Source organism: Barbus barbus (genome assembly GCF_936440315.1).
Source record: "Barbus barbus genome assembly, chromosome: 44".
Classification (NCBI taxonomy): domain Eukaryota; kingdom Metazoa; phylum Chordata; class Actinopteri; order Cypriniformes; family Cyprinidae; genus Barbus; species Barbus barbus.
Window position 1 is genome coordinate 10,242,293 of NC_136722.1, and position 27,188 is coordinate 10,269,480.

Consider the following 27,188-nt stretch of genomic DNA (forward strand, 5'->3'; position numbering starts at 1 on the left):
ATAGAGTGGATTGTATGTGAATTGGGATGCAGAAAGGGACTATGTTTGAATATTTCTGTAAGCATCTAGCCAACTCTTGCGCTGTCTTTTATGGTGATCATCATGGACTGTACTGACATCTAGGTGTGTGGAGGCAGCACTACACAGAAAATGCTAGTTTTAGTTATAGATGCCATTGTAGAAATGCTCGTTGAAATAGTCTGTTTGCAATTAATTTTTTTTGAGTAAAAGTGAGCAATAACAAAGAGGGTAACAGAAATAAGTAGTATTCAGTTAGTCATGTGATCTCAATATGGCAGCCCCTATGAGGCGGCTCGCTCCCATGTAAACAGCTGTAAATAGGCTACTGATATGGCTAAAGTCTTCATTTCATGTGAGTAAACAGTTTTTGGGGGGTATATTTTTTTAACGAGGAAAATGTGTAAAAGTGAACTTTTATGTTTATACATTTAAAACAGCTGTGGCAGCTAAAAGCCTAAAGTATAGTGTGATAAGGTACGACAAGGTATGCGTCATAAAAACTACTTTAATTAATAAAATTAATAGAATCAGAATAACAGTTGCAAACAGCACTAATGTGTTCAGCTGTTAGCATTCACTAATATTTGTGTCAAAACTGAAGTATTTGGGGCTTTAGCCTTAAGGTCTTTGCACACTTTTTTTTACAAATTTTTACACATTAAAAAATAAATTTAGTGTCAATCACGTTTACACACTGCCTCTGAAAATTTCATCAGTAATAAAAAAAGAAACAATGGATCAGGTTTGATTTTCTGTGTTTTCGCATCCGTAGCAAGCATTTTGATAGGAAAGGATGACGAATACGAAAAAAATAAAAAAACGCATACAATTTCTGACTCAGTGTGCAAGGACCTTAATTGTCAAGAAGTACACTAACTAGGCAACGTTAAACACAGTATTCACAAAAATACTATTTGTGATGCTAATCCTAATCTCCTGTGCCATACTGTTAGTACGCAAATTAGGATTCTGAATAATGCATGGATGAAGAGATGATAAAGGATTCCATGAGATGATCAATAGGATTGAGCAAAAATTAAGCAAAAATATAACTTATTTTCGTTTGAATGCTTTCCTCCCCTTTGCAAACCTTCTTGAAGGCTTATGTTGAGGAAGGCTCTGGTTGGAAATCACCCTTAGGATCTGATCTAAGCCCAGTTGTTGTTTCCCAGTGGTGTAAGATCAGTCTCAAAGGTGATTTCCACCAGAGAATGAAGGGGGCGATGACCAACCTGGCTTATGGTGCTCATGGCCCTCATGTAACTCTCATTTCGGGAGCGAAATTTGGGTGAGGCCAGCAGACCGGCCGGGTCCAGACTGTCCAAACTGCGGTTGATTGAAACCTCACTCACCGCTCTCAGGTAACTGTGACTCCGAATCTGCAGCTTGGGGGAATGGGACTCCGTACTGATCCTGCAAACAGAGAGAGAGCGAGAACAGGTGTACAAGTATTTAATGAGGGGTGAGATTACTCTTGTAACTCACACTCATTCATCATGTTCCTGTGGTTTTCCTCCAACAGAGATCTCATATTCATTACTGTTGACCTAAAAACAGCTCGACCTGGTTATGTGTGTGTTAGTGTATTCTTCATATATCTGACACCAATGTAAACATGAACTCCTCACAATAAGTACTAGCATGTGACTGTTTGTGTTTACATGTAGATGGGCAATCAGGTCTTTGAAATATGAGCACAGAAAAACATTAAAACACGAACGCACACAAACACACATTCTATCCCTTCAGGTCGAATCAATCTTAATTATGGATGTGGCTCTTAAAATAGTATGCAGTTACAGCAAGAAAAAACACACATTAGTCATTCTTCACTGGAGTGAGGAATGTAGAAAGAGGGAGTAAAAGAGAAACAAAGAGGGAAGAATGCAGGAAAAGTACAATAATAGATTTAGAGGAAGAGATGACAGTGGATAAAATCAATTAAAGCAGAAAATGATGGAAAACAACAAAATATTAGACGTTTGCTGAAGTGTACTATGAGAAGGAAAGCATACACAATTAGACCTTGCATAACAAAATAGGACAATGCTCATGTTTTCTCATTATGTGGTGTTATTTCAGGAGCTCAGTTTTTTACAAAGACAGTTTTTCACATGTTATATTTCAGTTTCAGTTTCAAATTTATTCCAGGAATACATGGCCTCTCGGCCCATATTTCCACAAAATCATAATAACATGGCAGATAATCTTTTCTTTATTCCATGAGATATACAGTGCCCTCCATAAGTATTGGAACAGTACAGACAAAATTGCTCTGTTGGCAGTGGAGTCAAGACATTTGCAAATATGATTAAAAGATGAATATGAGACAAAACTACAGAATGTCACATTTTATTATTAGCCATTTCAACACATACATGTTTTACCAGCTAAGAAGTTCAGCACTTTTAGAGTTCATCCCACTCATTGATGTGCGCATAAGTATTAGGACAGTTGAACATAAGGCAGATATAAAAGATTCAAAGCTATTATTTAGTTGCAGATCCCTTGCGCACAATCACAGCAGTGAGTCTGTGACCCATAGACATCACCAGACTCTTGGTCTCATCCTTTGAAATGCTTTTCCCAGCCTTTAATGCAGCCAATTCCAATTGTTGCTTGTTTTTGGGAGTTTCTGCCTTTACTCTCCTCTCCAGCTGGTGAAATTCATCTTCAATCGGATTTAAATCTGGAGAATGACTTGGGCAATCTAAGACTTTCCATTTCTTTGCCCTTATAAATTCCTTGACTGAACTGGCAGGGTCATTGGGTCATTGTTCTGATGCAATATGAAGCACTTCCCAATGAATCTGGTGGCATTTTCTTGAATATTGGTAGGCAAGATGGTTTTGTACCCTTCCAAATTCATTCTGCTACTGTCATCATACATTAAGTCATCAGTAAAGTTGAGAGGGCCTGTTCCAGAGACAGCTATGCATGCCCATGCCATGACACCACCTCCACCATGCTTTACAGATGAGGCTGTATGCTTGGGATCATTGCAGTTCCTTTTTTTCTCCACATTTTTGCTTTCCCATCACTTAGATAAAGGTTCATCTTTGTCTCATCGGTCCATAAACAAAGTTCCAAGACTCTTCTGGCTCACCTTTGTGCTTTTTTGCAAACTCTAATCTTGCCTTTCTATTTTTGGTGCTGGCCAGAGGTTTGCATCTTGCTGTGTAGCATCTGTAATTCTGTGTCAAAGTCTCCTGAGGACAGTAGATTGTCAGAGCATCACCCCAGCTTTCTGGAAGTTGTTGGTGATTTTACAGACACGTCTTTTAGGGTTAATGTTCACAGTCTGTCATCAACTACTGTTGTTTTCTCAGCCGATCAGGTAGTTGTTGGTTGCTGGTGGTTTCCAAACTCTTGATTTCTCCATGCCCTTTGTTTTTGCTAGAGCTCTAACTGACTTCCTCTTTTCTTTTACATCCAAATTGCTTACTTTTTTTTTCTCAAAGTCAGGTCCCTCATCTTCATCCTGGTGTGTGTGTTATCATCGAATGCAAGATTCAGAATACAGAAGTAATGGATATAACTGATACGACACATTCCCTGCTTTTAATATCTGAAGAATTAATGCAACAGGACACAGCTGATCACTTAGAAAGACCTGTGAGGCAACTGTTCCAATACTTATTCTCACATCAGATAGAGGGATGAAACTCTAAAAGTGCTGAACTTCTTAGCTGGTAAAACATCTGTGTGTTGAATCACCCAATAATAAAATGTGACATTCTGTAGTTTTGTCTCATATTCATCTTTTAATCATATTTGTAAATGTTTTGACTCCACAGCCAACAGAGCAATTTTGTCTTTACTGTTCCATTACTTTTGGAGGGCTCTGTATATACAATGCCAATCTCCATGCATACCGCGAATCACAAACACTTGACACATCAATGTTATATGTTGTAGATAAATCATTGATATATTTAAAATGTTTAAATTATTTAAACATGGTTCAAATATTTAAACAAAACATTATAGTTCATTTTAATATATGTGTAAATAATGGCATTGGCCTATTAAAGAATGACACATTATCATCAACTAAAATGTAATTTTTGTCTAATTTTATAACTAATCATATAAAATAAATTAACATTGAATATTTACTATGTGTGTTTTGGCATAATTTGACTAAAACCTGTTTAATAAAAAAAAGTCCTACAAATTGTACATAAAAAAATAGATACTGTATGACTCAGGTCCCACATATGTGGAATTGTTTTGCAGAAATAAAGGAAATATCTGTCTATAATGAGCACAGGCCTCAGGGGACTGCATATTTATTATATAACGCAACATTTTTTTTCTCTAATATACATGCGGTTGTTTAAACACACTTGAGTGTGTATGTCTACTGTATTACTGCGTTTCTGAACAGAAAGTGCGTTTCTGGTTCATAGGTTTAGAAATTTCCTTTTTTATCATGCATTATTTATCACCCCAGTTTCATGTACGTGTGTGTACGGGAGTATGTATATGCATGTTTGAATGTGTGTGTCCATATTTGAGTTCAAGGCACAATGCTCTGATTATAAATATTCAATGCTGCGGCACTTAATGTCAAGCAGAAAAAGATAAAGAGCACATGACAGGGACCCTACTCAGTGTTTGCCGTTCCCTACACACTGAGAAAGGAGTATCTGAAGAGTTCAAAATGCATTCATTTGGAACATTGATGACATCATATGCTTGAGTAAATTAAATATACAATTTGAATTGTCATGCTTATACATAGAAATTATTATAACATGCATTTATTCAATCAAAAATACAGCAAAATCAGTTTATTTTATAATAATTTAAAATGTAATTTATTCCTGCGATGGTAAAGCTGAAATTATTATCAATCATTTCTTCAGGCTTCAGTGTCACCTGATCCTTCAGAAATCAGTCTAGTATGCTGACTTGATGCTGCTTAATATTTTTGTAGAAACTACAATACATTTTTTTTTTTCACAAAACTTTGATGACTACGAAAGTTTTAAAGAACATTGTTTATTAAACATATTTTTTACTTTATCAATTTAATGCATTCTTGATGAAGAAAAGCATTAATTTGATAACACTTTAGGTTACGGACCAAGTCTCACTATTAACCAGTTCATTATTAGCATGTCTATTAATAACATATTAGCTGTTTATTAGTACTTAATCTGCATGACCATATTCTAAATCCCTAATCCTACCCAATACCTAAACTTAACAACTACTTAACTATTAATAAGCAGCAAATTAGTAATTTATTGAGGCAAAAGTCATAGTTAATGGTTTGTTAATTGCGAGAATCGGACCTTAAAATCAAATGTGACGATTCATTTCTTTAAAAAAAGAGCACTTACATTTTTACACTGCTCTGATGGGCACATGCTGTTGTCACAGCAATGATGCCCACAATATATGAATGCTTTCTTTGCATAGTTTACACACATAAGCGCACATTCACACACACAGAACTAAAAGCGTGTGTTGATTCTCTTTATAATGCAAATCAGTTTGCTCTCATGAATAAGTCTGTGGAATTCTAAAAGTGACTCACTTCATTGTAAATATTCTAAGTAGGATATGTTGTCACTGTATAGTAGCTACACGACTACAATAGCAATATGCATGTGAGGTTTTAACATAAATACTGAAGCCAAGATCAGTTCCTGGATTAAAAAAGACCCACTTTCAGACGATATAACGGTGTGCAACTGAAAAATTAAAGGACTTGGAAGGAACTTTAAAGGCGCAGGAAAATTCCCTTTGAAATGACTTTGTTCTATTGAATTTTTAATAAAGGGGAGAGTGAAAGGATTTCACTGTAGTGGTAAGAGTCTCGGGACATGAAGGGATTTTATATGAAATTTCACCAAGTAAGTGTGTATGCATCTATGTGTGAACAGAGATGGATTTAAGGACAGGACTACTCTGTCTCCAGAGACCCATCCCAACAGCACTTAGAGATGCGAAGCGGGTGAAACGCCTGTAAAATACCGTGTTTAAAATGACCCCAGAGAAGATGACGGTTCATTGAAATTTCAGACGGATCGGCAGGTCCATGCACCTGCATACCAGACGTACACATACAGCACATGTATTTAATTTCCCATGTGATTTCACGGCAACAAAATGCACAAGCTAATACATTTCCAGACTCACTTGAGTGTGGTCATCTCGGTGAGGGAGGGCTGAGTGGCTTTCAGGTAGCTGGCTCTCCTGGCCTGGACTTTGGGTGAGGGTTTAGGGCTGCAGTCTGAGTCTCCAATCTCCTCCTCTGCCATAGCCTTGATGTAGCTGCCGCTCCTCATCCTCCTGCACGGGATCTCGCCATCCTGACCCACAGACGAGAAGCCACCCCACTCATCCTGAGGAACCTGCAGAGAGCGAGTGATAGTTAGCGTCTCATAAAAACCTCATCTGCCTGTAAGACTGAATTATAATGACAAGCAATAAAGCAGTGCATGATGTAGACAGACAATAGAGAATTAATTAGGCAATAAATGAAATCAACTAAACAATTAGATAATAAAGAATAAATATAAATTCATATGATCATTCCAACATACATTAATGAACAAATTAATTTATAAACTGTTGCAAATTGCAATTATTAATATGTTTATAAATAAATATGGTGACAGTGTTTAAGTATTATTTATGTATAATTATAGTATTAAAGGAGTCTTGACATGACAAACCAAATTTCCCTTGATCTTTTTACTCAAGAGGTCTTTGTATGCTTAATACATTCTGCAAGTTTTTCATAACTTAAAATGTCCTCATCATCAATAAAAAAAAGTAAGTAATTAAAAAAGTAATTCTAATTAATATGTTTAAGTGGTGAAGTAATAAGAAATAAAAAATAACCTGTAGCTATTTTTTATATATATATTTTTATGTTGCAATTGTATACTAAACAAACATAAAATCTGAAAACTATTAAAACTGGGGGGGGGAAAATAATAGAGTTCAGTTGAAATATTATAGAAAAATACTGTAAAAATGTAATGGATGGAAACCTGAAGACATGTAACCTAATTATTCATATATGTTTTTATGTGTACAAATATATATATATATATATATATATATATATAGTAAATCTAATAAGCCATTTAAAACTCATTTGCCACTGATATATTTAAGTTATGTGTCCCAAACCATCAGGAGTAATGCATTGCAACATAAAAAATGCTACATGCTTACAAAAAATGCTACATACAAAACTGACTACATGCTTACTGTGTCCTTATTCTAATGTATTAACCAGAACCCCTCCCTGCTGAACTACAGATGACGCAGCTATGACTATGACTTCTCAATCTTTTCCCACATTATCTCTATAACACAAAACCTCTTTGATACATCAGATAATACAGCACTTAAAAAGCTAAAAGCGCATCCTGGCATAACGCACACAGCCTTATGCAACCTGTACCCACACACTAACACCTGCTTCTCCCACTACAAAAAGCAATATTGACTTCTGCATAACCAACATCATTACCTGAAAATGATCTTGAAAACATTTTACACCCACTTGCAGTATTCATGTACGACGCACGTAATGTGTACCTCTCAAACCCTCACCTCAAAAGTCTCTCACCTCTCTGAGATGAATAACAATCATTTCATATTATCCAGGCACGGCTCGGATTCTTTTCAAATCTTTCACCATTTTTAGTGGTCAGTGAAGGACAACTAGAGCCCGGCTTCAGGCTCGCTCCATGATGTGCATCGCATGCTAAAGCAATTCTTTCACACGTTACCCTCTTTTTCACACGCTCTACTAGGGGACGAAGCCAACAACCTATCCTCCGTCACCGAAAACAGTAGAGAAAGGGGCACAAAGGGAGATATTGTTCAGACCAGCGGAAAGGATCCACTCTCTATGGAGTGCTAAGGTTTTTTTTTTTTTTTTTTTTTTTTTTAAAGAGGATGGAAATGAGGAAAAAGTGCAGAGAGAGAGGCAGAACGGAAACAAAGTACCTCAATGCTCCCTCTGCTTGAAAACTATGGTTGCTATGAGGATGACCGTGACTTTAGCTGCATTACTGGCAACTAAGACATCTGGAGTTATTCACAGCAAGTCAGTGTACTTATAGTCAAGATAACTCTATTAGCAGACAGACTCTCATTACTGCAGATGGGGGCTCAGATACTGGCACTTTGGCAGTTCTCCTAAGAGTTCTGCCTTTTTATTTAGTTCCTCTATCTCTCCTGACTCCATTATCTGCAACGTCTTCTCCTTTTACCCTTCTTCTCTCTTTCGTTCCCTGACTTTCTCTCTCTCACACACACTTTACTAGTCCCTTGTACTTGGCATTGAAAAAAAGGCTTTTCATCCCCTTGTAAAAAAAAAACCTATTCCATGACTTATTTAAAATACAGTTATTTCATACCAAGTATGTTTCAAATCCATTATTCATTGACATATTCTTAAGACTTACTGATATAAAATTATAATTAAACTTTATTTGGAGTATTTCGTTATTGCACAATGTACATTTCTTAATATTATGCCTAAAACGTGTTTTAATATCACTATTATTAAGGATTGTATTGTCTCTGTATAATATCAGTCTTTAAATGCTAGATATTTAAAGTGTACCTGAAGTATACTTGCAATATTTCCACTTTAGCACAATCAAATATACTTCAGTATATCTTTAGTTGTACCTCAGCACTACTTCTGCACAATTAAAGTGCATTGAGCATAAAATTAGTTGTTCCAATTTACCAGTCTTTAAGTATACTACTTTAGTATACAATTGTAGGGTATTTGTATTAAGTACATAAATATTTAAATGTATTTGTAGTATACTTAAAGGGTTACTCCACCCCAAAATGTCATTAATCACTTACCCCCATGTCGTTCCAAACCCGTAAAACTAGAAAGGCCTAGGTCAAGGCCTAGAAAAGTATAAAAAACATCATCAGAATAGTCCATCTGCCATCAGTGGTTCAACTGTAACATTATGAAGCTATACGAGAATACTTTTTGTACACAAAGAAACAAAAATAACGACTTTATTCAACAATTCGTCTCCTCCGCGTCTCCTCCGAGTCACCGTGCGGCTGACACAGACCAGCGTACGCAGTTTGCATCCAGCGGATATTCTCCAAAATGGCGCGACACTGATGCAGAGGAGACGAATTGTTGAATAAAGTTGTTATTGTTTCTTTGCGTACAAAAATCTAAAATTATTCTTGTAGCTTCATAACATTACAGTTGAACCACTGATGACAGATGGACTACGTCTTTCATACTTTTCTGGGCCTTGACAGTGTACTTGTCAGTCAATGGGACAGTCACAAGCCTCCATCCAAGACTCCATTTGTTCATCCAAAATATCTTAAATTGTGTTCCGAAGAAGAACTGAGCTTTTACGGGTTTGGAACGACATGGGGGTAAGTGATTTTTCATTTTGGGGTGGAGTAACCCTTTAAATGCACAGGGGTCACAAGGGTCTTTTTTTAACATTTAACATTTAAATAAGATTAAAAAAAAAAAAAAATTCAAATAAGATTACAATACAGGTTTTTCATGTAAACTTTGCACCACTTTGATTTAAACATTTAAAACAGCATTTAAACAAGTTTTCTACTGAAGTTTAAGCTGTAATCTGTTTTATTTCTTACTTTGTAACAATAAATGTTTTTTTCCTTCTATAAAAATATATTAATATCACAACAACAGTATGTTATTATTATTATTATAAAAGAAAGAAAGAAATTAAAAAGGTTAGAAAGATTAAACCTAAACAAAAAACTAAAATTTAATTGCTGCTCTAAATGTGTAAATCAAAATGGTGCAAAGTTCACATTTAACAACAACAACAACATTAATAATAATAGCAATAAATAATTAAATAAAGGAACAAATATTTCATTTGTTTGTTTATGGTTACTTTCTTTCCTAATCATCACAAAGCCCATATTTAACTTCTCTTCTGTTCTTTTCTCTCAATTCTCCATTCTACATGCACCTCACTCTTTTCCTGTGCTCTACTCCCTCGCTTCTGCTTTCTCCATCACTCTCTTTTTTTCTAAGACTCAATAACTGTGTCACATAGGGAACATAAGAGACAGAGAGATAGCAAAAGGACAAACAAAATCCATTTTTTTCCTCTTAATCTTCACACAAACAGTCGCTGATCTCTAGGGCTGCAGGCTGAAATTTTTCTCACTTATCCTTCTCTTATTTGTTTATGATCTCTCCATCACACAGCATTAGTCCACAACAAAGAAATCAAAACACAAGCCATGGTCTCTGAGTTCATTTTAATCTGTAACATACAGGATGTGTTTTTACGTTAAAAAACAGCTAGACCGAGGCCCAGTGGAATGAAAAAAAGAGCATGATGCATTTTAGTCATTAAATCTGTCGGTAACACTTTAGTTTAGGGACCAATTCTCACTATTAATTAGTCGCTTATTAGCATGCATATTGCAAGCATATTGGCTGTTTATTATTACTTACAGAACCTTTTTCTGCAACATATTTTAGATCCCTTAACCCATTCCCATACATAAACTTAAAGGGATAGTTCACCCAAAAATGAAAATTCTGTCATTAATTACTCACTCTCATGTCTCCCCAAACCTGTAATTCATCTTCAGAACACTTGTCTATGCAGGGTCAGAAAGCTTTCGGATTGCATCAAAAATATGTTAATTTTTGTTCCAAAGATGAACGAAGGTCTTACAGGTTTGGAACAACATGAGGGTGAGTAATTAATGAACAAATTTTATTTTTTGGATGAATCCTTTCAACAACTACCTTACTAACTATTAATAAGCAGAAAATGAGGAATTTACTGAGGCATCACAATGAGGCATCAATCATCATGATTTCATAGAAAAACTATATAAAAATTTGTCAAAACCTGGCACAATGGTCACAGATGTCCATTTAGCACTTTTCATACGAAATGATTATAAAACCAGGAATACACGTCAAATGGCCAAAGACATCCCTATAGCATGATGTCATACAAAAACAATTTTAAAACAGTGAGTTTCATAATCGAGTTGCAGGTTTGTAACCTGCAGTCTAACTTATTTTCATAGAAACATTTAAAACCCAGCAAGATGGTTTAAAATGTTCAACGTCATTCTAGTATGTTATCAAAGACAAAAATTACAAAATGGACAGATTCAAAAATGCATCCTGTGTGAACAGCACCTATAACATGCTCGGACACAGACATGCACATGCATGCAATATGTATACTCTCCACAAACATGCAAACACGGCAGGAAGATCATGCACTGAAAGATGGAAAACGTGGAGAGAGATGGAGCACAAGACAAACAAAGATGGAGAGATGCCACACCTTCCACACCAAGAAGCCAAATGACTCCTCAGCAGAAACGAATGAGGTGTGGAAGCTGACCTGATGACACAGATGAAATGACAAAGGTGATGATGGTCGTGCTTATGAAGAGAGGAGAAATCTCTCTCCTACCTGTAAAAACTGGCAGGTTCGTCCCTGCTGGCAGGTCTGTGCTTTGACTAGAGCTTTATCAATATTGACAGTGGCCTTCTGGTACACCTCTCGGGCCCTGCTCACCGTTAGCGTGCTTGACCAGGAACTCTTCTTGACGAGCGGCCCAGCCTGGTCCACTGACGTTGGGCCTCTGAAAGTCAGAGCGCCTCTTGTGGGGTTGAAGCAAGTGGAGCAACTTCCAACGTCATTGTTGCTTCGTGAGGTCTTCAGGGACGAGTGTCCCCCTCCTAGTGTGTTGTAGCTCTGTCCCAAGAAGTAGTGGGACTGGGATTTGTCCGGATGCCGGCCCATGGTCATGACTCCAGAGGGTTGATGCTGGTGGTAAAGGCAGATCTCCCTGTCTAGAGTGTCGTCGGAGCTCCAGTAACCTGACCCGGGTGTCCGTGCACGAGGTTTGGGCTCGGAGCGACTGCGTTCCTTGTTTTTCCCCCGCTTGTTGCTGGACGACTTGTGTAGGGAGCCTACAGTTGTGGTGGAAACGTTCGGATGGGATATAGCCGTAGCCATTGCATCGGGTGGGATGGCGGGGTCATTTCCGTTGAGGCTGCGTTGACTGGGGCCTTCCAGGGAATGTGACTTGGTGAACAGTTTTTGGACGGAGTGTACGAGGTGGCGTATACGCCCAGGACTGTCACTGCGCTGGTGCTCCAGCGCCGCAGTCCGTTTGTATTGTAACGTGTGATACCCATCCTTTCTCAGTGGTTGCTGCTGGTCAAACTTCTCCAGCAGGGATGATGGGATGGCAGCCGAGCTGCATGGGCCGCACCCGCCCCCAGTTCCTCCCGCTATGCCCCCCGGTCCCACATAGGGCACTATGGCACATTCATCCTTAAGCTCGTGATGTGAGCCGTGATGGCGGCGTGGGAATGTGCTGCTGGCCAGATCGGACTGGCACCCATAGAAGCTGTGGTCAGTCGGGTGGCCCTGGTTGAGGACATAAGGCCGTCGGTCGTGGCGGAGGGTCAAAGAATCGTAGGATGGGTCGCAGTGTGTGAGTGTGTGGTGGTGGCTGCGGCTGGAGGACAAGCCTTTCATCGTCATCCTGACACACTCACCCTCTCACAGCCTCATCCACACACACTGAGTCTACTGCAGAAAGACAGATGGACAAAGAGACAAGAGGGCCAGAAAGTAATGTAGAGGACAAACAAATTAGGTGAAACAACGAAAAAAGAGGAACAGAAGGAGAGAGAAACAAATAAAGAGAGGGAGAGAAAGTAACAATATGGATTAAAGATTGTCACATTTAGTTCATATTTCAAACCCAATAGTGTCCACTATAGTGTACTGTCCTTAAAAACATTTTAACCATTCACAACTATGGGTCCGACTCCTACCAAAGAGGTACTAAACTAAATACTTTCAAAATCAACTAGTTAGTTGGTTGCCTAAACGAATAGTGGACATCTTTCTCAACTGGACATCTTGTATAAGTAGACTGGTGTTGGAGTCACCTGACCCCAAGCATTTACATAAGAAGTGTCTTGTTTTTAAAAACAGCTAGACGGAGCGCACTGGACTGGAACAGAACACTGGAGTCTCATGACACAATTTAAAAAATTGGGTTATTTTTAACTTGACATGCTGTCTTAATGCAACACTTGGTGCAACGCTCAAGAAACAATGTGAGATTTGACAGAATGGACAAATTTGTCTGTCTGAGTGTGTATGACTTTAGCGGCAGTGATTTTAGGGGATATATTTAAAGACCAAGCAGAGCAAACGGTTGGCATGCTAATTACAGCATAGACATTTAAAAAATAAATTTAGGAAAAAAAATCAGAATAATTGATGAGCAAGTTGACGACTAGTTACTCATAATTCTGCACTACTTTTCAAAAGTTTGGGGTCAGTAAGGATGATGATTATTATTATTATTATTATTATTATTATCATCATTAGTCAATGCCGATAGCCTTGTGGGCAGCGTGCCGACATATGGCACAGTTGCGCTTTGGGTGTCCAGAGATCAAATCCCATCTCTCTCCCACTCATTTCCTGTCATATCTCTACTGTCCTGTCAAGGAAAAATGCAAAAAAAAAAAAATCTTATTTTTATTCAGCAAAGATTCATGAAATTGATCAAAAGTGACAATAAAAGACAAAATCATCATAGTAGAAGGATTTCTGAAGAATCATGTAACACCGAAGACTAGTAATAGCTGCTAAAAATTTGCTTAGACATCACAGGAATAAAATACATTTTAAAATAGGCTATATTAAAACAGAAAACTGTTATTTTAAATTGTAAAAATATTTCACATTATCAATGATTTTACTGTATTTATTAATAAATAAAGACTGCCTCATAAGAGGCTTCTTTTAAAAAAAGCTTTTAAACATACTTGACTGCCCTCATATGAAAACAAAACTTTAAATTCCAGAATCAATGCTCATTCAGAATGCTTGACTTTCAGTCACTCTGTCGATGCGAATTGTCATGAGTGTTAACGCCCCTTTAAAACAGAACAGTAAATGCAATAGTGATGTTAGCACACCAACATTAGCATGTGAAAAACCTCTCCAGGCATGCCTCGCCAAATCTGAAGAAAGACAGCGATGAGAGGAGCAAAAGATAAAGCCAAAGACAGATTAAGACTGAAAGAAAGGAATTGACGCATTTTGCTGTTTATTCAGCTATATCCTGTTTACTGTGTCAAAATGAGAAATAAGCCCTTCATGCTTGAAGTCATTTGTAAGACTGTGAATTCATTAAGAGCATTTACCAAAAGATCAATGACTGTACTGAGATCAATGCCATCCAGTGAGATGGACGCTTATACAGTGCATGAGCATTCAGTATGCGCTATTTTAACTAGCATACGGCAAAAAAAATATTTATGATCAGTAAGATTTTAAATTAATACTTTAATTTTAAAAATTAAAACTTTCAATCAGCAAAAATACATTAAACAGATTAAAAGTCACAGAAAATACATTGATGTACTGTATGTATTTATGCATGTATGTATTTTTATAACAATGTTATAAAATATTTCTATTTACATTTATTTATTTGCTCTTTTGAACATTCTATTTTTCCAAAAATTACTAGTAATGTAGGGAATACCAAGTACACACACACACACACACACACACTGAAATGATATGCATTATAAGAAACATATACACAAAGACTATTAAACCAGTTAACTTCTAATGGATCTCATTTTCACACTCGCTTCACTTCCTTATGCTGTGTGGTGACTCCAGCCTGACATATCTATGTGTGTAAGAAACTGTAGATGGTGCAGAGTAAATCTCTTTCCTTATTATTACATTCTCTCTGGCTCTGTAAGAACACTGAAGATGTGGAAACAGAATAATTAATCGTTTCATCCTCCCTGTCCCTTTCTTTGGTAACAGATGAAGTCAAACTACTATTCTACCAAGGTAAAATAGCACACACACATCCAAATACACTAATTTCCAAGCAACTTTTGTTTTGTTGAAATATGCAAATCAATGAGCATGTAAGTTCAACCAGTTGACGGGAGAGCTGAAAATAATGTAAAGCATATGATTATTTCATGAGACTGATAAATAAACAAAATAGCGTCAGTGATTCTGATGAAATCTTCATAGCTGATGTCATGGCATGCATTATATTAATGCATGAGCTGCTAGTGAGTGTGTTGTTCAAATGTTGTAGTCTTGGCTGAAAAATAGCTTGATGTGCTTATTGTTCCCCAAAGGAGATTGCTTTCTTTTTCTTAGTGAGGCACATATACTTCTGAAAATAAAAGAAAAATGAAAATGTGTCTCTCAGTTGGAATCCTTGGTACTCTGTACATCCTGACTTTTTTCTCAGTATTGTGAGATATAGACTCGCAGTTGTGTATTATAAGTATTGCGTGATATAAACTTGCAATTGTGAGAAAAAACTCAGAATTGCGAGATATAACCTCACAATTCTGACTTCTTCTCTCAGAATTAGAATTCAAGTTTTTTCTCGCAAATGCAAGTTCATATCCCACTATTCTAAATTTAGAACTCGCAACTGTTAGTTGATATCATACACTTCTGAGAAAAAAGTAAATTGCAATTCTGACTTTACAGCTCGCAATTGCGTGTATCTCACAATTCTGAGAAAAAACAATTGCAAGAGGTAAACTCGCAAATATGAGAAAAAAATTCTGAATTGTGAGAAAGCTTGAAATTAACGTTTTAATTTTTTTATTTAGTGGCGGAAATGGGCTTCCACACTATAAAGCTCCAAAAAGAAATCCACCACTACATTTCAAGTCTTCTGAAGTCATTTGCTGAAGTCTTTTTTAAGAAATGGACTGAAATGTATAATGTAGTCCACTGAAAAACTACTGCTAGAGAACAAATCATTGACGTCAAACCTAATGCAACATGTCTCAAGGGGCCAGATTTGAATGCATGCAATGATAAATTCGATTTATTGAATAAAGACCACCAAATGTTTAATTTCACCCAGCAAAAAACAGCATTTCTGTGCAGTGTGTGTAAAAGCATGTGTGCTTGACATCTCCACATAATGGCTCATATATGAGTTGTTGTGTAAGGCTGAGCTCATTCATTGCCCCCTGAAGCCTTTCAGATGTATCCTAGTGGAACTTGCTCTAAATTAGACCGAGTGGAAATCCATAAATAAAGATGCTCATCTTGTACTTTCTTCTGCAGCCCGACTCTCACTAGAGCATCACAATTCTTGCTCACTTCCTCATCTTAGACATTCTTCTTCTCCTCTCTCTTTTTAATTACATTCATTGTCCATGCTCCAGTTGATTGGTGGTGTTTTTTAAGGAGAAGTCAAACTTAGGGTTAGGAAAAAAACATGAACATTAAGTATTAAAGTACTCACCCTGCAGTACTCTCGACATGAATGATGATTCAAATCATGTGGTTTATTAAAAAAGAGGTATCCCATTACATTTATGAGCCATTAGAATTAGAATCTTCACCTGCTGTATGATAAAAATAACAACAACGCTCTAGTAAACACTCAGAACACTCTAGCAATGACATAGCAAACACCTTAGTAACTACCAAGAACATCTTGTTTCAGTTAAACCTTTGCTTCTTGAAATGACTTTATTTTCACAGCTCTCTCAGTTTCGTTCTTAAGCTGACCCTTCGTTCCTCCATCTCATCTTCCTCTTTCTCTTATGCTTTGATTGAATTGTGCTTTGAAACACAATCAAATCGAGCTGACAGATGACACGACAGCCGAGAGTTTCTCTCTCTGGGCCAAACTAATTACTGTCTGTCATTAATGAGAGCATCACCACGTCACTCTTTGATTACACACACCCTGACACACAATCTATGAACAATTTCTTCCTGCAGATCTGTTTGATCAAAGAAAACAAGCACAAGAAGAAGAGAGAGAGAGAGTGAGTGAGTGATAAAGATAGAGAGAGGGGTTGTGTCCAAAGAAATGCTCAGTAATCACAATGTCAGATTTTAGCACAGCTAAATGATTTCAAGGTAAACACATGTAGCCCTTTCAGTACAAAATAACAACAGAAACTAAACCTGAGCAACAAAAACAGACAAAAGCAAGCTATTTAGGACATTAACACCCCTCCTTCTTGCATTTATTGACTGTTTATTTAATATTTCATCTTCCACTCACTTACTTCATTAAATATTTAAGCTAATTTCATAAAACCTTTGAATACTTACAGTATACAAGTGTAATGCTCTCATGTACTACAAGTCTAGTGCTCTCAGCTACATTTAACACATTTTGTCAAGATTATCTGCAAACAAGTGACCATTTAGCATAAAGGTAAACCGAATGTAAACAGTACAATGACTTTTAAAGTGAACTGAGAAATCGAAATTGATATATAAGAGGCCATTGTGCTATGAAAACATTGTGTAAGTTTCAGAACTCAAAATTTTCTCGTTAGTCTAAAAACAGTTTATATTGAACCCAATCTGCCAAAACGACAGGTTGTGGAATGTGCCGCTTTATGACGTAATAATGTGGCTAAATACCACCTTCACAGAAGAAGATCAATGCCTGCTTCTACATCACTGCCTGTTTAGCCCCGCCCACCGATTAATGAAGTACCTAACCACGTCAGGAAGAACTTGGTCCTTTGTTCACTTAATTTTATAAGGGATTCATTTACAAACAAGGCACAATTTGACGCAGGATTTTCAGAAAGAATGAAACTAAAAGACGATCCTGTGCCGACAATATTGGATCCGATGTCGCACCACACAATTGTGAGTAACTGTTTTCATCGCCTGTTGACTATTGCTTTGTCTGTTATTTCATTGTTTGATATGTACTCAATATTTATGCATTTTTAACCTTAAACACAGCAGCGTCCTTCTGTGAAGGATGTAGTCTGTCAAACATAAACAACTGTTAGCCAATCATAGCGGAGCGTTCTGATAAGGGTGGTCAAAACAGGACAGAAAATAGCCTATTACTACTAATATATAATGTTTTTGATGTAAAAATACTGATAACATTATAAATGTACCTCAGAAAACAGAACAAAATAATAAAAAGGCAGTTCATGACCCCTTTAATGTGAAATGCTACAATGTGTTTCTTATGCTCAGTATAAATTTCCAGGATCATGCTGTGTGCCAACTATACAAAAAATAAATAAAATAAAATACAATACTGTTCATAAGTCGTAAGTAAGGGGTCAGTGATTTTTTATTTTATTTATTTTTTTATAGATCAAATGTGACAGTTAAGACATGTATAATGCTATAAACATTTCTATAATAAATTATATAAAAATCATATTCTATCTCAAAATGCTGTTTTTTTTTACTTTATATTTATTAAAGGAAAAACTTAACACAGTTTCCACAAAAAAACTATTAAACAGCACAATTGTTTTCAACATTGATAACAATAAGAAATGTTTTTTGAACAGATAACCAGCATATTACGGTTATTTACAAACATTGTGTCACCAATTTCAGAACCTTGATGTCACTTTTCAAAATTCTACACACAAAACTCAAAACATTCTTTGTAACACAGGCTGTCTAATGTTCAAAAATTTGCATATTGCATTCATATCTTTAAAGTAGCCTTGCATTTGCAGAATCATTGGTTCAAATAACTAATTTATCATGAAATATCATATGAACATTACATTAGTTGATAGTACAATCGTTAAATATAGTTTAATATAGGTTTCATTATGGTAATACACATTCATACGTCATTGTAACAGACAAGACAGAAAAGCTTCACCCTCTAAAAAGACATTTACTGTAGGAAAAACAAACATAAAAAATGACACAGAATTTTTTTTTTGGCTCCCAACAACAGGCATCTTGAAATTGATCATATAATATACTCAGTCCTCAGTTGCTTCACTTTTATAATCTAAATGTGTAATATTGATCAACATTTTCCATAAAGATTATGCAATGCAACAGTTACTTAGCATTTTGAGCAGTTGTATCAGTTAATAGTTAGATCATTGTAAAGAAACAAATAGACACAACTCAGATGTAACGTGAGAGTTGCCTTTTGAAATAGTAATACTTTGATGTCAAGTTGTGTCATTTTGAACTGGTGATTTTAGTTGAACAAATGATTTTAAGTTTATGTGGATTGTATCCATCAAACATTTGACAAAATGTGCATTTTGATCATTGGTTGTGAGTTTTGAAAAATGACATGAAGGTTTTGATATTAGTGCAAAAATTATTGTAGAAAAAAAAAAACCTGTAAAATGATTTCTGAAGAATCACATGAAGACTGAAGTTACAGCTGCAGAACATTCAGCTTTGTATCACAGGAATAAATACATTTTAACATATGTTATTAAACTAGAAAATGGATATTTTAAAATGTAATAATATTTTTGATCAAATAAAAGCATAAGAACCTTAACCACAATCTTCCAATCTAAATGGTAGTGTATGTTTTATTTAAAAAGCTATTTTCCCATGTTTTCATATACTGTATCTTATTTTTACATTTGCTATTTCTTAATGCGCCTATCAAAATAATGAACATTGATGCTAATCTAAAAATTGCATTTTGTGTCTAGATAAACATTATGCTACTCACAGTCATTATGCTCAAAGAGATTTGTCAACATCCTGGTGACCTGGTGAAACTTGCATGTTCTGATCAGATCAAAGGTGATAGTCGAACTAAAAAGTGTATGAATCACAGAACTAAATCATTTTACTCAACTCTAAATGACAGATAATTATGTGACAGTCCATGCTGAACTCAAAAGCATAATCCTTGCCCAGCCACAACCAACAAACCTGAAAACTGCCTGCACAAAACCAAGCGTGGATGTGTAAACCACATTAAGCCAGAGCAAGAAAGTGGGCTGCTCCCTAATTGGTGCTGTGACTAAATAAATTTTGAATCCTGTGACCTCTTATCCGTTTGTACCATAACAACATATTGTTTCGAACAGCGAGCAATTTTCTCTCCCTATCTTTTTTACCTCCTTTCAATAAAGCCCAATAAAGACAACTATAAATAATCTCACTGGGGAAATTGAACGTGGTCGTTTTTTCTCATCTCCATGGCAACAAGTCTTTTCCCCATCGCCTCACCCAACAGAGAGTGTATTGCTCGTGAACTCATGAGGAGTTGGTGAGAAATTGATTCTTGGTGTGAAAATACAAGTTGCCATTTCAGTAACAGGGTTAAGAGTGAATAGCAGGAGTCGTGTGTGGAAAAGGAGGAACGATGAGGAAAGATGGGTTTGATTCAGACCACTATGAATTATAAATGAGGACGTTCGGTCGTAGTTTTGGATGTGTGTGTGTGTGTGTGTCCGCGTGTGTTTGTGAGATCTCTGTTTGCATGTCGGGGTGCGTGTGTGTTAGAAATGTCTTGTGGGTGATATGTACAGTTGGCTGAGAGTGCAATAACAGGCTGCTGATGGGGCTGACGGAAACCATCAGGATCAAACTGACTAGTGAAGCAGAGATACAGCCGAGGGGACCGACACAACACAAACTTCACCCAACAGAATATACACAACAGGCTAAACACTGCATACGGCATGTAAAACCTGCTACAGACTACACATTTCACACCATGAACTACACATTATTTTGAAAAACACACTGTGACAACCCAGTTTTACTCAGATGAACGCTAATGAACATAATGCACGGCATAACCTTTAGCCAATCAGGATGCACCTCAATAAAGACCTAACCAAGAAAAACAAGATGAAAAAATCTAATGAAAATTGACTTCTGGTATTAAAGGGTTGGGAGAGTTCAAAAGAAGGTCCATCATACATGTCTTATAAATAAATTATAAGAAAAGAAAAAAAGTGACCAGATTTCCAGTTCAGTGGTCAATATATTGCTGACATTTCCAGTGTTATTAATTATAAATGAATAAAGCTTTTGTGTGTTTTGATCATGGTATCCCTATAGTGAAATATAAATATACTAAAACATATTTGAAATACATTTATTTCATGATGAGTATACTACATGATTATGTACTAAATAAAAATACCCTGCAATTGTACTTTTAGTATACTAAACTTGTATAGGCTACTTAAAGTCTGCTAAATTGGAAAAACTAATTTTGTACTTAATACACTTTAATTGTGCAGAAGTAGTGCCGAAGTCCAACTCAAGATGAACTTGAAGTATATTTGAGTATAGTTCAAGTATACTTTAGGTACACTTTAGATATCTTGCTTTTAAAGACCGATAGATCATACAATCCTCATCAATAGTGATGTTAAACACATTTTAGGCTTAATATTAAGAATTGTGCACAAGAAGTTCTCCAAATAAAGTTATAATGATATTTTTTTTAAATACTTTTTATATCATTAAGTCTCAAGTGACATGTCAGTAAATGTTAAAGGGATAGTTCACCCAAAAATGAAAATTCTGTCATTAATTACTCACCCTCATGTCGTTCCAAACCCGTAAGACCTTCGTTCATCTTCGGAACACATATTAAGATATTTTTGATGCATCCCGTGAGCTCTCTGACCCTCCCATAGACAGCAAGGATCCTTACAAGATCAAGGCTCATAAACGTAGCAAGGAGATCAGCTCACAGGATGCATCATATATATCTTAATTTGTGTTCAGAAGATGAACGAAGGTCTTATGGGTTTGGAACGACATGAGGGTGAGTAATTAATGACAGAATTTTCATTTTTGGGTGAACTATCCCTATAATAGATTTGAACTATACTATACTATAATGTATTTTAAATATATTACTTTTTTACTGGGGAAATCATGCTCTGTCATTCTACATAATAATATTTAATCATCATTGGACATTTATGAACAGTAAACACTGTTACTAATGGTTGGATGTTGCTTTAACCAAAAGTTTTATGTGTTACGTTTTACATGTTAAAAACATTGACAGATAACTTAAAATGTATATTACTATTTAAAAGTCAGTAAGATGGGGTCAGTATATAATGTTATAAAGGATATTTAATTCAAATAAATACTGTTTTATTTTACTTTCTATTCATCAACAAATAAAAAAAAAAAACTTATCAGTTTAAAAAAACATTAAGCAGCACAACTGTTTTTAAGATTGGTAATGACCTATTTTTCCCCATCTTTGACCAAATTTTAAGAACATAAATAGATCATTAATGTTTTTTTAATTAATTTTAACGTAAAAAAAATAAAAATACAGCAATTTTCATCAGCAGCTGTAGTGGGACATAGAGTGAGATTGTGCATAATCCTATCTAAATGTGAACGTGTGTGTGTGTGCTCTTGCTCACCGCCTCACACTCTCAGCCAAATGAAACTTTTAGTGCCTAAGTAACTAAAGCATGATTTTTTTCATACAAAATAAAACCAAAACGGTTAAGTAGTAATAACTAAGAGATCTTTTTACAATAGGCTATATATCATGTTCTGTCCTTTCGCATCTGATAGATAGCTAACAGCCTCAATGATCTTCAGACAGGGAAATAAACAGTCTTCTGCTCAGTACTCATCTTCATATATTCTTCATTTAGATCATTGTAGCCGACACATAACATCGTCCTCACAGGGGAACATCTAACATGTGTTAGCCTGAATTAATGTGAAATTGCATAACCAGTTGAGCTCCTAATTCTCAGGAAAACTAAAACACCAATTATAAAAATGGAAACAGAAAAACTACTAGGAAGTGGAAACAAAATGGGTAAAGAACAAAGCAATATAAAACCACAATCCACTCACTGCAAATCCAATTGTGTGGATTTAGCATTAGCAGAAGCTTAGCATGTTCAGGTCAAAAGGTGAATAATCTGATGAGACGGACACAAGTCTTGCTCTCTCTGTGTCTTTCTTCTAATACCACACCATCTCCTCTCTCTCTGATGTGCAGGTCAGTTTAACTTTTAATACCTCACAGTTTAATAGATGAGGTCTCTGTGCTCTTTTAACAGGAGGAGGGCAGATGTGTCTGGAAATAGTCTACCTCTAGCAGAAGATTAATAAGGGCAAAAGGTTTGTGTGTGTGTGTGTGTGTGTGTTAAACAGCAGACTCTGATGACTGCTTTTGAATATCAAGCTGAGTTTAAATACATAAGTGTGTGATGAGTGAGGCATCATATAGCAAACAGAAGATAAGATTTCAAGGGACAGTTCACCCATTAAATGAAATTGCTCAAACTCATATTGTTTCAAACCCTCATGATTTTCCTTTTTCCGTGGAATACAAGGGGGTGTTTAGTAGTTTTGTCAATGTAGCTTTTTTCCATACTAAAAAAGTGAATGGGGCAATGGGCTGTCAAAAAAAGATTCACTGAAAAACGTCCATATATTCCATTTATTCATATTTAGCGATATATACACACTATGGTTTGGGGTAAGATATTTTCATGTTTTTGAAAGAAGTCTTTTATGTTCAACAAGGCAGCATTTATTTAATCAAAAATACAGTAAAATAGTAATTTGTGAAATATTATTACAATTTAAATGTTTTCTATTTCAATATATTTTAAAATGTATTTTAATCCTTTGATGGCAAAGCTGAATATAGAAATATTATGTAACACTACAAATGTCTTTACTGTAACCTCTGATCAATTTACTTTGCAGTTGCATAAAATTATTCATTTCTTTCTAAAAACAAAACCTTACTGGCAAACATGGTTTGAAAATGGACAAACAGAAATGAGACAGTGACAAATCCGTCGGTTCCTCAAACAAAGTTATCATATATATATATATATATATATATATATATATATATATATATATATATATATATATATATATATATATATATATATATATATATATATATATATATATATATATACAGCATGAGTCATATGGCCGTTTTTATGGTTTATATTTTGTCACTTTTGATATATGGAAATTACAAGATTGCCCGTTCTGTTTTTGAATTACATTAAAGAATTTAAATCATACAGCTTTGGAACACACGACCACAAACACATAACAGAATTTTCATATTTTGAGTGATGCATTCTCTAATTCCCACAATCTGGCTTTAAAAAAATCCCTCTGCTTTTCTGCTGATTTAGTGGTGTGATTAAACAGAAGCCAAATGCGAAACACCAATCGAGTAAACAGCTGCTCTAGAATTCATGTGTGAGTGCAATCAGATCTGCAAAATAGGAACAAACACACACAATTCTCCAAAAGGCTTTCACACTCACACATTCTCTCATTACTTTCATAGTAGAACACATTTTGGTAATGTATTTTGTCATCAGAGTTCCTGAAGCAAAACCCATTGAGAAGGACTGTTAAAAAGGAGGATATGTTTTCTATTAGGTCCCTGTGTTGCAGAGATATTACCAGAGCTCTTGGTCTCTGTTTGGTCTCTGCAGGAGGAGCTTGAGTGGCAGCACTGTTAACGTGTTATGACACTTCGGAAAGCCGCTGTGCCCTGCGTATGATGACTACAGACACAAGCCTCTCTGCAGAGAAAGGACGAGTGAGAGAGAAAATAAGGAGAAAGGGATGAGATATAGGAGAGGTAAGAGATGGAGGGATGAGTCAGTAGATAAAGGAAGAGAGGAGGGTGTAATAGTCTTTTGTTTCCCGTGGCTGTTGGGTTTCAAAGCAGCTCTCCTGACATCATTACCCAGTTCATACTGTACACCTCTCAGTCTGTCCCCGCGGCTATAGCTTTCATCATGGCATCCAAATGCCCCATAAAACCCAAGGACACAAACTGACAGAATTACACACACACGCTTTCTCGCACTCTCGTTCTTTAACACGCACACATATATGCAGAGTGAGAGAAGAATAAATAGGGAGGGTTAGAAAGTCCGAGCTTTTTCGAAGGCTGTAAATGTTTAAAAATGCAAATGCATTTCAATTCTCATGATTAGGTCTGCCATAGCGAAGAACAAATCCTGAGAAGAAATGCAGTTAAAATGCCAAATGTGGAATTGTTCTAATACAAAGCCTCTGCACATGAAAAGCTCTTTGTAGGTTCTCCACTGAAAATCAGAATTCAGGAATAATGTGAGAGAAGTGTTTGGTAAGAATGCTACAGTGTGTGTTATTTATGATTCTCTCAGATGGTGAGAACATATTACCATAACAAAAAACTTATATCAAGAGACTTGATACATAACTCTCGGCTTGCATGCCTACAATGCTCTAGCTCTTATTTTGTGTTCCATTCAAAGTCGGATGTGGGATACTTGATATCTCTGTCTTCCAACCATTTAGAGTTTTGTCGTTGGATATTCACAAGGTGAATATACGCAAAGCATTTGCTAATATTTGTTTTTTAAGTGTATATTTCCATCATACAAAAGCAAAAAACACAGTTACAACAAAACTAGGAAAATGGCTTTAAGGTTTTCAATTTTATTTTGATTTGATGTGATATGATATGAATTTTCACACACTGTTTTCTCTAAATCTTAACATAGTTATAGAACAGATCATAGTCTAAGAGATCCAATATTAGACAACGATTTTGAGATCCCAGTGTGACATGGCTTATAGCTGGAATTTGTACAGTCTGAAAAGCAACAATTGTAAAGGAGTATTATAAATCACAGTGTGCACCCATCTTAACTTAGGCTTAACTTATCTTAACAAAGTGGGTGTTTTTCAAATGTGCATCTTGGAAACAAAATAAATATGTTAACTTGTCCAGTAGTCTAGAGCATTTCAGCCTGTTTGCTATGTTTCAACATCTGCTGAGTAGTTTAGCCAAGATGGCGAACGCTGGGGATCATTTTATTGTACAGGTTTGACTGGAGTACTGAAATTTAATTAAGAGCCCCATGTAGGGAAATTGATCAAACAGATCTGACAACAAGTGCAAACAGCTGTGACAGCTGTGAAGGTCTATGTAATTACATCAAATTTATATTGAACACAACATGACTTGCTTCTATTAAGAGCCTTCAAATGAAAAATATGGTACACTGTTTCTGCAAAACTGAAAACCTATAATCCATGAAACATGAATGACTTCATAAAAAATAAACAAAACTCAATCATTTATAGCATAAAGGGCTAGTCTTTCACCAAATATGTATTTATTTCCTTATACACTCTTAATGAACCACATGCAATTGATAATTGATGTCAATTCTGCACCTCATCTTCCCAGGTTGCATTGTAGATTGAAGAGAGTATCAGGAAGCACCACAATGCTTTTATCACTGAATAGCGATTTAGCATAATGAGCTTTACAAGTCTCGCCAATGAGGTGTGAAATCAAGAGTTTATTAAAAAAATTAAAAAAAAATGGTAAATGAGTTTTTAATTTCATTGTTGCAAACACGGCAGAGAGCTGCGTTTGTAATTGCCAGACAACTCGAAACAGCCGATTAGGAGAGACACGCTGACTTTGATGAGTTTAACTTGTTTGCATTGACTCCTGAAAGTTTTTGTGCATCACAAGTGCCACCATTGCAGAGAAAATAATAATTTCATAACCTAGATAACACCCTGAAACATGGGGAGAAAAGAAGCGACTAATCATTTTTTGCAAATGAGGTAATTATTTTGGGTTAATGGACTGAAATGCTTAAAGCCAAGATGCCTTGCTGTCTAAAACACTGCCACATTTTCTTGGATTATTATGACTCATTTATAATTTAACCATGAAAACAACTCATTAACATTAATTTGGATAATGCATAGTTCCAAGTGGTACATATGATACAATATCGGCTAATTTTAATTATTAAGCAAGCATTTAAATGGCCTGTTACATTCAGATCCAATGGAAAGTGACATTTAATTTGGGCTTAATGGCAATATTTTATTTAGTTAACTTATTTTAATGACAGCTCTACAGATGCCGTCAATGCGTAAATCATTCACTCTTCCGTTTTTCTCATTCTACGATCCTGACACGTCCATACCAAACAAAACATAGCTAATATGAAGCACGTACATGCATGCAAAATAATAGTCTACCTAAATTACCATGTCTTCATCCCTCTCATTCACTCCCATTGACTCGATATCCGTGGAGACACTGTTGAACCGATGCTCTTTGAAGTCTTCCTTCAGGCTCCTTTTCAAATATCACCCATTTTGTGGAAGCAATTGAATTTTCCTTGGCAGTGGTGTGTTAAACATTAACCCTGCCAGACCCATTGATATTCCGAACGCGACGCTCCGAGTTACTGTTCCTTTCTTCCCAAACTCCAGCCCCAGTTCCCAGAGCACAGTCAGCGCATTGGATGGGCTTTAGAGTATGTTTCTCACTGTGCT

The 27,188-nt window shown here is 36.0% G+C and overlaps 1 protein-coding gene across 3 annotated transcripts in view; it reads right to left on the reverse strand.

Moving 5' to 3' along the window:
• LOC306862950 (disks large-associated protein 1-like) overlaps positions 1-12,569 on the reverse strand; it is a gene marked incomplete at both ends in the record, with an annotated part of 48,153 nt that extends 35,584 nt beyond the window's left edge. For 2 of the 3 annotated variants that reach the window (XM_079406062.1, XM_079406061.1), the window contains 3 exons: positions 1,254-1,434; positions 6,175-6,389; positions 11,487-12,569. In XM_079406062.1, coding sequence (XP_079262188.1) covers positions 1,254-1,434; positions 6,175-6,389; positions 11,487-12,569 — 1,479 coding nt within the window. The remainder of the gene's footprint in view (positions 1-1,253; positions 1,435-6,174; positions 6,390-11,486) is intronic. The other variant, XM_079406063.1, reaches the window with a different exon arrangement.
• Between the last annotated feature and the right edge of the window lie 14,619 nt (positions 12,570-27,188).